This window comes from Camellia sinensis, chromosome 6 (genome assembly GCF_055761805.1).
Source record: "Camellia sinensis isolate YWXY chromosome 6, ASM5576180v1, whole genome shotgun sequence".
Lineage (NCBI taxonomy): Eukaryota > Viridiplantae > Streptophyta > Magnoliopsida > Ericales > Theaceae > Camellia > Camellia sinensis.
In genome coordinates, this window is record NC_138966.1 from 138,449,600 (window position 1) to 138,462,904 (window position 13,305).

A 13,305-nucleotide genomic window follows, 5' to 3' on the forward strand; every position below is an offset into this window, starting at 1 on the left:
CAAATGTTTTAGAGTTGATCATGCGAAATGCAAACATTTGTTTGTTGAAATTAACAAATTGTTTTCTAACTAAAATGTAGCCTACTTCATAAAGGGAACACTTTTTGTTGTATAATTTATTCAATGCAGTCTTTGTTTTGTCTAAGTTGAAATAATGAACATATAATGCTTGAGATCATTATAACAATTATCTAAAACATTATGTGCGCAAATTATCAAGTAACAATTACCTTTAATTTGTGGTTTCAGAAATTATGATAGCTAAATATTGGAAGGTACTCACCTTGATCTTGTTAATCCTATGTATTTGACAGACTATATTGTTGTAACAAAATCCATTATTTCCCTGCAATAGAGATGAAGAAAGTGTAATCTTAGCCTACAACAACTCTCTTAAATCCCATATTTGTGCACACATAACCGGAGAAAGAAGAAATGCATATGAAACAAACCATTGGCGAAGACTCCAATGGCTGTGTAGTTTTCCTCACATTTCTATTTAACCCTCCATAGTGGCCTAAGGCATTGACCCACCCAAAAAAAAAAAAAAAAAAAGCAATGAAGAAAAAAGATTGGACCTTTAACCATTCAAATCAACGTTCAAAAGTGATCTTAAGAAATAGTTGAGGTTTATTGAACTTTTGACACAGATGATATATTTTTCAATTTAATCAAAGGAATAAAAAAGCAATACAAAGGTAGACCATAATAAAAAAATAAAAAAATAAAATGAAAAGAATGTAATGTCAAAAGGGCGTTGTAAGCTTTGCAACCAAAAAGCAATTGGCGCTAATGATTTACACAGTTAATTTGATCATGTGTTAGATTGGTAAGCAAACTAAAGTATCTTGGGTAGATGATGCTACTTTAAATACATTCTTGGCTAATGTTGTTAATCAAAAGAAAAGGGCAGGAGAATGGAACATTATACTCTGACTAAGCATCAACCAACATACTATAGTTTAGGTATAAATGAAACTTTATGAAGTTTGATTTAGGCGGTAAGATTTAAAAAGTAGAAAAGAAAGAAACACAAACACCCATTGAAAAATTGATATTCATGAGTAACTAAAATCAATAAAATAAGTTCTTAACTAATATTACATAACACCTAATCTTCCAGATTACAAACACCCATAAGTCATGATCAAACACAAAAATAAAAAGCTAACCCAGAGATAAGAAAAATTAAATTTTGATAATAAAAAAAACAAAAAAAAATCCTAACCAAAATGCTTTTAAGTAATTAGGCCAATTCACAAATTTTCCAAAATAATTGAATTGCATCAAATCAAAATGCAAAAGCAAGAAAGAAATTAGCTCACACAAAATTATTTCCTGCAATATACACAAGTGAATTTCAAATGAATAAATATATACATATATATATTCACATAATTTATTACAATGATTACATAATAACACATTATCTACACTATATATATACATTTTTTCATTTTTTATTTGTAAATTCTTAAGTAATACTCGTCTCTCTCTCTCTAAATAGAAACCCATAAAGTCATCAAATCAAATAAATTGTTTAGTTAACATAAGTGGATGAAATGAAACAGAGCGAAAGACAGTGTGAACCACCATCGTTTGTTTACATGTCATATGATCTACCAATCAATAAAATCTAATTAGTTTTGAGACTGAATAGCTTAAATTTCATAACTCGATCAATGTCTACATTTTCAAGGGAAAAAAACAAAACGAGGCAAAAAATAGTGCACTACCTCAAAATGAACAAGACAAAAAAAATCCTAATATTAAGCATAGAATCCCAAAGGTCTCAGCACAGAATATGATCAACAAAATTAATTTTTTAGCTCAAATTGTAAGCCAAATTGCAGAATAAAAATGAAAAAAATTAAATTAAATTAACAAATGAGAAAGAAAAAGAATACAGAACCAAAGAAAATTAAAACAATAATAAAATTGAAACCCTAATGAAAAACAAGAAGCCACAAAATATACACACAGTAAACATCATGCAAACAATAATAAAAAGAACAAAACCCAACTAATTAACAGAACCAAAGAAAATTAAAACACTTTACAAACCCTAACTGGATCAAAATGAACCTAAAATCGAAATACCTAACATTCTTCATCTATGTCTTTACCTTAATAGAAGCTTATGTCGTATTCTTCCATCTTTGAGCTCAATTTTCGTTTGATTCGCTGGTAAACACTATGAATACCCACAAAATCAAACAAATCGGCACCACAAAGGAGACGTCATCCGTGGTCGCCAGAGGAGAAAGGAGATCAGTGAGAAGAGAGAGGGGGGAGGAGATCGGTGAGAGTAGGGAGGAGGTGCTGGAATATCGGGGTCTGTGGAGGGAGATCGGCTTTGAGAAGAGAAGGGAGGGTGAAATCGGCTTTGAGAAGAGCAGGGAGGGTTATCTGGACAGATTATAGAGAGAGAGTGGGTACATGGATCCTTTGATTTGATAAACAGCTGTAAGTAATTTGAAGATATTTTTTCATCAATACCCTGGCATCCAAAGAAGCAAAGCTATAAAGCATAAGGGCAAAATCGACTTTTCAACTATTAGAAAACACTGTTCATATTTGGCTGAAATTACTGTTCACGTTGCATCCGTGCTTTATATATATTGTATAGATATAGATACGTACGTGATATCTCACACCTATAAATACAAATTTTATTTCATACAAGTAGCTTCAATGATTGAAATTTTCGGCATTCATATACTTTCATTAGAAGGTAATGCTTTTGGTAGGAAATAAAAAAATTACAAACCAGGGTCCACCATGTGGAAGGGGTACAGTAAATAAGGTGCAGCGAACGAGCAAGGATCTTTTAGAATTTTTTTTTTTAGAGTGGTGTATTGTGTGGTTGAGATTTAATGACAAGTTATATTAATTTTTTAATATTAAGGCCAAGTTTGACATACTTAAAAAAAAATAAAAAGTCAAAAAATCACTATTCTATTTATGTCATATCATCTTATTTAAATCATATCATCTTTCTAAACACATCACTTCAAACCCAACGAAAAAAAATACTCTAGAAGATTCTTAGGCCAAGTTTGGGAAGACTAAATAAGTGCATTTTTTTACTTTTCTGGTATTATGTATAGAAAAAGTAAAGAGGAGATGTTGATTGATATGATCTAAAAAAGATAAAAAGATAAAATAAGTACACTTTTTTAGTTTAGCCAAACTTAACCTTATTTGCAGCGTACGGCTCTTACGGTCAACGTACAGCTTTTTGCGTGAGATGAGACCATACGTCATCGGCGCCACATGAATTGAGTTGAGATGCCACGTGGCACGGAGCAATAACGGAGCACAAACTGGCGGGTTGGTCGCCGATTCCCTCGCCGCTGCCCATTACAGGTGAGTTGGTCATGTATATGACTACTCTATAAAATTAATTTACAAACCTGTTTAGTTTTAATTTTTTTAATTCATTTTTTTTAAAAATTATTTTTTTTTATATTTTTATTTTTAGTGAATATTTTTATAATTTTAATTTTTTTTATTATTTTATATGCACTTTACTTAAATATATCTAAAAAGTAAAATATTTATAAAAAAAATCAATGAATACACAAAAATACGAAAAATATATTAAATTTTCATTTTTCTAATATTTTTAGTTTATATTGAATTTAAAAAAAAAATCACAAATATTATACTTTTTAAGTGTATTTATACTAGGTGTATCTAAAAATTAAAAAAATTGCTTAAAATATTTAAAAAATTCAATAAAATCAAAAAAATAGGGAATTTTTTTTTTTTAATTTTTTGAAAAGTGAATCCAGAGTTTCAAAACAAACAAGCTAATTAGTATTCAATATTAAAAATTAGATTTAATTTTAAAATTCAGTGAAGTGGCAATAAATTAGGATATCAAAGACAATAATCTCTCATATTTTCTTTAATCATCAACCAATTATATTATTTATACATCATCAAAAAATGAGTCTAAAAAGTGAGTTTATATATCATTTTTCTTAATTTAATTTAATAGCATATGTTAGTATTATGTGCCATTTTGGGAACATGGTAAAAAGCCACATTTTTGGACAAAATGTCCAAAAACGTGGCTGCCAAAAACGCCAGAAAAGCCATTTGGCAAGTGCCAAAAACGCAGCTGTAAAATTACAAATTAAGGTCTATGAAAAAAAAATAAAAAAATAAATCTTTTATGTTGGGTAAGGGTATTTTGGTCATTTTAATTTGATTTGACACTATAAATAAATATTAAACTAGAAAGCAAAAAGTCAACTTTTTACCAACTTCCCAAATCACTTCCAAAAAAGCCAAAAAATTTGGTAAAAAGTCAAAAGTCAGCTTTTTACGAATTTCCCAAAACAATCCTATATTAATTTGAGTATGGTTAACATATTTCCTTAAAAGGATTGGTTTCTCTTTAGTCCTTTATCAAATTGGAGAGGTGATGTCCGGCCCAGTACACTCACTTCTGAATCTCGTTTTGATAATTCAAATCGTTCACATTCGAGTATATCATCTTTACAAAATATTAAGTCAATCGGATTACAGTAACCACATATTCGGATCATTTTTTGTATATATAAAAATAAATAAATAGTAAAAAAATAAACGATTCATATAAAATTGATCCGAACACGTGTCTTTCGTTATCTAATCCAATTGATTTTTTGTAAAACTAATATACCCGATAAATTTTAAAATACGAACCATTCACATTATTGAAACAAGCCGAAGACCAGCCCAATAGACCAGACTAAACTGCCTAATTTGATAAAGAATTGGAGACAATCCAGTCCCATCCTTAAAATACATGTTAAACAGAAAGTATTATACACTATTTACTCATTCAGTTTCATGCAAAGTGTCATAAAGGTACACACTAATAAAATTTTATTAATTTAGTAAATATTATCACTCATATTTATATCTGCACATAGTAAAACGTGCTCGACTTCTCTAGATCGACTGGAACGGATTCGAACAGGCTGGAGTTACATTATATGGTTATGTTTATTTGGGTATTTAGAAAGGGAAATTTGATTAATAGTATGTGGGATTCTTTTAAATAGTGTATTTAAATAGTGTTTGGTTTGGGTATGAGTGAGGGGAATTATCTCCTTAGACTAATGATTCCCCCATATGGTAAGACTAACAAAATCATGAAAAGTTTGAAATTAGAAATTGAGTGAAAAGATTAACGAATTTTTAAATGATTTTTAAGTAAAAATATATATTTTTTAGACCAATTTTTTTTTTATAATATTAAAAAATATTAATTTTATATATTAATACTATTTATAATATTACTAATCTGATAGTGTACAAAAAAGAACTCTTTGTTCTACCTCTCTAATTTAATACTATCACACTAATAATCTTCTCATTCAATCCTATCATAATCATGATCCCCTTCATCCTATGGAACTAAACAAACGTGGCCTATAGTAAAACATGTATATCATTTGATGCCCGACTCAGCCCAATATTGAATCTAGGCCTTAGTTGGGCAGTTTGGTATCGTTTGGAAAGTGGGTTGGCTTTTTGACTTTTTTTACCTATTTTGGCCTGGGCTAAAAAGTTTGGTTTGGGAAGGATTTTTTTGGCTTTTTTGATTTTTTTTTGTGAGAGAAGAGTGTAATGATTATGGGTTGGATGTGATGTTTTGTTTGTTGTGGCTAAAATAGCTTATTTTGTCTTTTGTAGCTAAAATATCCAAAACCATCTTCCCAAACAGGACCTTTGTTATTTTAGTTAGCTATTTGACTTTTTTATTATTTTAGCCTGTCTAAAAAAATTGTGTTTGGAAAGTTGGTTGCCTTTTTTTTTTTTTTTGTAATTGATTTGATGGTTGTGAAAGAAAAAGTGAAATGATTATAAATTGGATATGACATTTTATCTTATTGACTATTTTAATCTATTTTATCTTTTAATGAACTATTTTAGCACAACCTTCTTCCCAAATAAGGTCCTAACATAATTATTCTAAGTTTGGTCTGGAAAAATTGTAATTTCTTAACACCAAAAATATGGTCATACTAATTATAATTGTTAAGATTATCAATAAAATATAAATAAAGATGAAAATACTTATAATTTTAATACAGTTTTCATATAAATTTATAAATTCTTACACACATCAATGCTAATTCCATATATATGTATGGAAAATGATTTAGAGCCCTAAAATCCCTCCCCCTAATACCCCTAATTTCCTTTTCTGGAAACTGTTTTCTTTTTCTTTTCTTTTTTTCTTTTTTTTTTTTTTTTTTTTTTTTTTTTTTACTTAAAATGGATTTTCGGGGGATTCGGGGCTCCCCTTTCGGGGGATGAATCACTTCCCTATATGTATATAGGTATCTTTTTTATTTTACTAATTTATTTATATAATTAAATAATATAAAAATTGATATTAATGCTTTATAATCGGCCGAAACTGGCTAGGCTAGGCTGGGTCGAAATTTCTTACCCTTGACTGGCCGTGAAAACTAGATGGACCCCTTTTCCGGTGCACCAAAAAAAAAGTGAAAACTAAATGGACTCAAAACATTACCCTATCTAAGCCCGCCGAAATACTTATCCCAAGCTATTAAAAGTGACTTTTTACCTAGGAGTTTTATGAATGTTTTAAAACCTTCGTTGATGTCACTTTTTTTTGGACATCGAATTTTCAGTAGAATAATGCTTGGGACCCCCTTTTGGAGGTCACCCCCTCATCCCCTTTGTCACGTGGCGGGTGGTGATTGAAGGAGCAGGAAAAAAAAAAAAAAAAAAAAGAAAATGTAGCCAATGAAAGAGAGAGGGGGTCAAAGGGGTGAGGGAAAAAGGGGGGATGAATCATTGTTGTTTTCAGTATACATGGCTACCATTTTGGGTCTCAACATTCAATTCACGAGCCTCTACAATTTTCATTTAGATGATATGCTCAAAAGTGATCTATTTCTGCACTTTATCCATTTCGGCTTAGCAAATTAGCAAATTCAGTGGTTGTTAGGGATTTTTCCCCCCTTATTTTCTTACGTTTTACAAAAAGATTTACAAAAAAAATAAAAATAAAAAATAATATGACAATTTACATGATTTTTGAATTTTTTTGACTTGTCCTCAAATCAGCTATAAATGTTTAAAATAATTGGGCTCAATTCAAAAAATAAACCCAAAATTATGTGACTTGACATTTCAAAATGGCCTATTTCAGCATCTTTTATCTTTCTTTTTTTTTTTCAATAATAACTCAAGTTTGTACATTTTGAATACTTTCCATTATGCCTTACCAAATAACAAGTATTGGTTTTCTGTTTGCATAAAATAAATAGATAGTATGATTGTCTATGAAATATTTATAAGTATTTATCTCTAGGATCTGAGTGCCGAATTCTTCCTAGAATATCTGATCATTCATGGATCGTTAAATTGGTTAAATTGTCAACATGCACAAACATATATATTTGAAATATTTTTTCCGGTTTAAATTAAGAAAATTCAAATTCAAATTTGAAAAATACATTGAAAATGCAAGCCAAGCAGGCCTCAAGACCTCGCAAGTTATGTACATTCAAATTTGCATTATTTATTTATTTTTTATTTTTTACAAACAACTCTTGGGGATGACCGTGCCGCTGCTGATTCCACGTGCATTGGCGCAAAATGCAGTTGCTGGTCGATTTTCGAATGTAAGTTGTACGTCTTTCATTTGGATTCCTCTGCACGGGACACTTGGACTGCAATTGAATGTCACAGCCACCGGGGTCGATGATGTGCCCTTAATGTTGCTGTATGTCACTTGACTCACTTGCACTCCAGAACTCTGCCATGCATATGCAACAGAATTATGAACATGCAAAATGTACAACCATCAGAACAACAAAATAAAAAGTTAAAAGGTACCCTTTTGAGATAGTTTTGTATGATAGGCAGCTATACTGATCCAATCGTGGCAAGTTAATCAATGATGCCATGTTGAAATCATAGTTTACTCTAAATTATAAGTAGAACCAATTTTCTTTCAAAAAACTCGCTACAAGTATTCTATAAATATTATTTAATGTTGAAATTGAGATAAAAGATATCTCGAAAATAATTGAAATAGTTTGAAAAGTACATTAAAAACTACATTGCATTCAAGTAAAAAGTATCTCATACATTTTTATTTTTTTGTGACCAAAATCACTTATTAGCAACACCCATTTTCCAATTAGAAAAGTTAGCAAGTCATAAAAATTAGCATAGCCAGAAAATCTTCTTGTGGGAGTTGGTTTTTTGGGTTTTTTTAGTTCAACTTATTATAGTTTTTAGTAAAGTTTTTAAAAATTATTTCAAATTTCTTTACTTTTTAGATTCATCTTGACTAGAATTACTTTTTAGATTCATCTTTACTTTTTAGATTCAAATTACTTTCTTTTCTTAGTTTGCTTTTGTAGCAGCACCTTTTGTTTTTCTTTTTGTTGGTTCCTCACCAACAGGCGCTTGGAGCTTCGTGTTAGCTCTAAGCTCCTCTTTATTGATGTATCTAATCATACTTTATATGTTTCATCAATAAAGATTTATTTGCCGATCAAAAAAAAAAAAAAAATAGAAAATTTGAATTTCTTTTGGAAACAGTTTAGAGAAATAAAAAGGTAAAGTAAAAAAATTTCTTTTGAATTTCTTATTTTCTTACTTTTTCTATATAAAAAAAATTATTTAATTTTTAGGATCATTTTAATCGAGACAGAATAAAAAGGTAGAAGCCAAACTAAAAAAGCCAGTTCTTAAAAAAAAAAAAAAAAAAAAAAAAACTTAGCCAAATGAAGCCAAGTGAGTACTACAGTTTTATATTTTGTGAGGTGTGACTACATAGATAATAAATCCTATCTATACATAACAATTTTTATTTATAAATTTTTTGAAATTAGAAGGTGATAGTTTTGGAGATTAAAGAGTGGTTACCATAGTAGGACACTGGTTATTAGGGCAATATTCTTGATCGATGATGATAGGGTTACCGACATTCTTCATTCTCACATTTCTAAACTCTATGTCTCTTGCAAACCCATTGCTTGGTCTCGCCCATGTCTTTATGCGCACCCCATTCTGAGTTCCAGTGAAAACAACCCCTGTTACCGTCACATTTTGGACACCGCCTTCAATGAGACCGTTGCCTAGGCTACCTATGCTGTGTGATATCACAGCCAATTTTAACCATCAAAATTAATTGTAGTAAGTGAGAAAGTTCACAAACATATATAACACAGTTTAGCTAACTCATCTGTTTTTTTCATGTTATTTTTCCCCAACTAATGGGTGCTTTTGTTAATAATTCAGTCTGTAAGTTCCATGTTTGATAAGGTATGTGTAACAAAATATATTCTATGATTGATTATAAGGGTAAATTACATTTGAAATGGTGTTAATTTTTTAATTGATTTTATCAGTTTCCTCTTAGTTGATTTGTGAAATGACTAAAAAAAAACATTTTCATTTACAGAGTAATTAAACTTGAAAATAATTGTATCAAAATTTGAAAAGGCTATTCTTAATTGGTTTACTGTGTGTTTCAAATATTTAAAAAATATATATATATATATATATATAGGTTTTAGTAAATAGTTTCATTAAAAAAAAATGTTATTGTTTCATTTTTTTGTTTTCAATGAAACTAGTTTTCCAGGTTGAGAGAAAAGAAAATTAATTTTTGTTGTGTTTATAGAACTTTAAAAATAAAAAAGATGGGCTTTCTTTAGAAAACACTCGAATTTTTATAGCATCATTAATTTTGGAGGGTTGTCGGTGATGCATTTATATTTTTTGAATAATGTTTGATCTATCGAATTTTACTCTATCTGAATTATCCGAATAAATATCTTACATGTTTGGGCGAAGCAAAATTCGGTTGTACTGTATTTTTTTAGTGTAGTAAGGTTAATCTCTATTTATTGGAATGAATGAAAGGTAAAGTGGGAATTTAAAAAAAAAAATTATAATTACCACACAGAAGAGAAATCCAAAACATAGGTTATTTAAAAAACTTTATCGATAATAGTCTTAAACTATAGAAAAAGTCAGTGTAGTTTATCATAATTAAAGCAATTGAATATTCATTTTAGATCATGAGATCCATCTTAATCAATCCCAATGCATGTTTAGTTAATGAAGTAACTTTGTTTAACAAAGATCAAGTACATAAATATCAAGTCAACCAAATGTATTAAAGTATTAAATTAAAAAAGAAAAGAAAAAGTAATCAACCTGATGCCATGGCCGGGGCCGCAGGCAATGCGCTGGATCCAGACGTTGGTGGTGGCCGGTCCAATGGATATGCAATCGTCTCCGGTTCTGAATGCACTCCGAGTTATGGTAACTCCGGTCGACGACTCCACGTGTATACCATCGGTGTTAAGACTACTAGTCGATGCTCTAACATTTAGATTTTGAATATTCACGTTATTACACTGAGCTATCGCTACGTGAATTAGTTGACTGTTGATTGATCTTAACCCGTTGATCTCCACATTGTTTGATGCAAGGAACGTTATTGACTGCATTGCATTCACACACACATGGTTGGATCATCCTTATAATTCTAATTATATCAATTTTGTCTTTTAATTTTTTACATTGTATTGATTTAGTCAAATTGATTAATTCATTATCAATTTTGTCTTTTCATTTTTTACATTGTATTGATTTAGTCAAATTGATTAATTCGTTAAGTAATTAGACATAAATCAATGACATAATGTTTCATTCAAATGTGAATGCGTGCAGTATTTTAAATTGGATGTTTTTACTTATTGATTTTAGTTCAATTTCTACTTCAATTACAAATTGACATAATATGAAAATTTTAAAGATAAATTTAATATAATTAGATCTATAAAGATCGAATTGATACAAATTAGTTTTTTTTGGGACAAATTATACTACTAATCCCTATAATTTGAAGCTTGTGTCACTTTGGTACATGACTTTTCAATTGTGACACATTTTATCCTAAATTTTAAATTTTATTCCAAATAAAGACAATTGAAGATATCATTGCTCAATTTTTAGAACAAAATCGTCAATTTAATAAAATATAAACTAATTTGACAAAATAAATGTCAAAAAATATTTTTAAATTTTTAAAAATTATCTCTACCCACGAAAGATAAAATTATGTAAAATTGATAAATCTTTTACGCATTTATTTATTTTACCAAATTAGTTTTTATTATTTATTTGGATGATAATCCTGAGTGGTTGTTAGGTTTTTAATATGTAATCAATATATTTAATATATGAAATATTTTTAGTTTTAAATTTTTTGATTTAATGTATTGGCTTAATAGTGATACTAAAGTTATTGCCATATTTAACTTTTGGAAAAATAGAAACTAATTTAATGAAAATAAAAACAATCACTCATTACATGATCATCATCCAAATACATAATAAAAATTAATTTGATAAAATAAATAAATAAATAAATAAATGCGTAAAAGATTTATCAATTTTACATAATTTTATCTTTAGTAGGTAGAAATAATTTTTAAAAATTCAAAAATATTTTTTTGACATTTATTTTTGTCAAATTAGTTTATATTTTTCTCAAATTGATGACTTTGCCCTTGAAATTGAATAATGATACCTTTAATTGTTCTTATTTGGAACAAAATTTAAAATTCATGATCAAATGTATCACAATTGAAAAGTTAGGGACCAAAGTGACACAAGCTCTAAACTATAGGGACCACCAATGTAGTTTTATCTTTTTTTGAGTTAGAAGTAAAAAAAAACAAAAAAATGCATTGTAAGATATAAAACTCAAAAAAGTTAAAGAACATATAAACGGATCACAGAATTGAATGCTACCTCTCCTATACTTGACTTTTTTACATGTGTTGTGAGTGTTATGTTTGATTTTGTAATTAATTTATGTGAAAATAGAAGAACTGAATTGAATAATGCTAGCTAGAAGTGTAGGACATACCCTAGCTCCAGCAGGGCAAGGACCTGAGGTTTTTCGACAAGCCCAAAAGCCCGCACCCCTTGCATCAATGGTTCCACCATGGACTGAAACCCAAGAGACCTGTTTGAAATAAATCCAGTTCCCTGTATTTCCAATCACATGGTAGTCCCATGGAGCTACCAGAGTTCCATCAATCTCAAACACTATCCTGTTCCTGCACGGACCGTTAAATGTAACCGACCTTATCAAAAATGTCCCCCGGGGAACGTACACCATGGCCGGTCTGGCAGAGCTGCACGCTGCCATCCAGGCCCGGAGGAAGGGTTGGGTCGAGTCGGTTCGACCGTCAGGTTTGGCACCGAAACTGACTACATTGTAGAATGCTAAGGAAGACGAGATGGTAACTGATATGCATGAGAGAAGGACAATGCTAGACAATAGTGTTATTGCTACTAGCTTATTAGCCATGTCACTCTATCTCTCGTGAGAAATGATCTAGAGAGAGATTGGTTGCTGATGGGAAAAAGTTGAAAGAAGATTCAAGTTATATAGTGTAGTGTGAAGAATGCATGGCTTCATTATTATGATTAAGGAAAATATTTGTTAATAAAAAATAAAAAATAAAAAAATACTTTAATTGTACCCATAATAATATAGGATTATATGTATCAATTTTTAATTTATTATATCGGTAGTGATACATATACTAATTAGTGTACTACCTGGTGTACTAATTGATGATGTGATATAATTTAAGAGATTTTTAATACTTGTAATATGATTGTACGAGTGCAGAATAATCTTCTTGTATAATTCTGTTGATCAAGTTTGAGCTTCTCCAAACGTCGTCGCTTTATTCCGTTAAAACACAAACGTGAGCTAACCGGCGGTTGTGTGCCGGATAAAACACAAACGTGAGCTAACCGGCGGTTGTGTGCCGGATACCTCTTCGATGCCTAAGTCAACAAAATAGACAAAAAAACTCTGTGTATTCGAGAATCAAAGTTTCGTTACTTGTACATAGGTTATGTTGAGAGCTTTTATAGTTTTTGCCTAGCACAATCCTAGTAGGACTCTTACTCCTCAATGTAGAGTCCTCTTAGAAATCACACTTGCAAAAGATAATGCTTATCCTTTGACACCCTTACCACTGCTTTAACCAAGTGAAATAGTTTTAGGTCGGTAGTATGACAAAACGACCGAGCTAATATTGCCATGCTTAAGCGGTAGATTTGACCGAGCTTTACCTGGCTCGGATCTCCTCTTCATTGCCTGTACCTCGGTTAGGCACACTCTAACTGGGCTATTTACTTAAGACCTAGCTAACTATGCCCCAATGGCGACCTTAGCTCGGTGCTATTATGCGTGATTTGTAGCTCAATCTCAAC

The 13,305-nt window shown here is 30.1% G+C and overlaps 1 protein-coding gene across 1 annotated transcript; it reads right to left on the reverse strand.

Moving 5' to 3' along the window:
* Positions 1-7,405: 7,405 nt before the first annotated feature.
* On the reverse strand, positions 7,406-12,472 carry LOC114314294 (polygalacturonase). The gene is made up of 4 exons (XM_082873126.1): positions 11,939-12,472; positions 10,216-10,505; positions 8,917-9,142; positions 7,406-7,795 (listed from the first exon to the last, which is right to left on the reverse strand). The coding sequence occupies exons 1-4, from the start codon at positions 12,383-12,385 to the stop codon at positions 7,577-7,579; spliced, it is 1,182 nt and encodes a 393-aa protein (XP_082729252.1). The 5' UTR covers positions 12,386-12,472; the 3' UTR covers positions 7,406-7,576.
* Between the last annotated feature and the right edge of the window lie 833 nt (positions 12,473-13,305).

What these genes read in the sequence shown, in the direction of transcription:
- LOC114314294 (XM_082873126.1), bottom strand. Translation starts at nt 12,385, where the DNA reads ATGGCTAATAAGCTAGTAGCAATAACACTATTGTCTAGCATTGTCCTT. An exon ending in CTTGCCCTGCTGGAGCTAGG is followed by an intron (nt 10,506 to 11,938) that starts GTATGTCCTACA and finishes AATGCAATGCAG; the next exon opens with TCAATAACGTTCCTTGCATC. An exon ending in GGCCCCGGCCATGGCATCAG is followed by an intron (nt 9,143 to 10,215) that starts GTTGATTACTTT and finishes GATATCACACAG; the next exon opens with CATAGGTAGCCTAGGCAACG.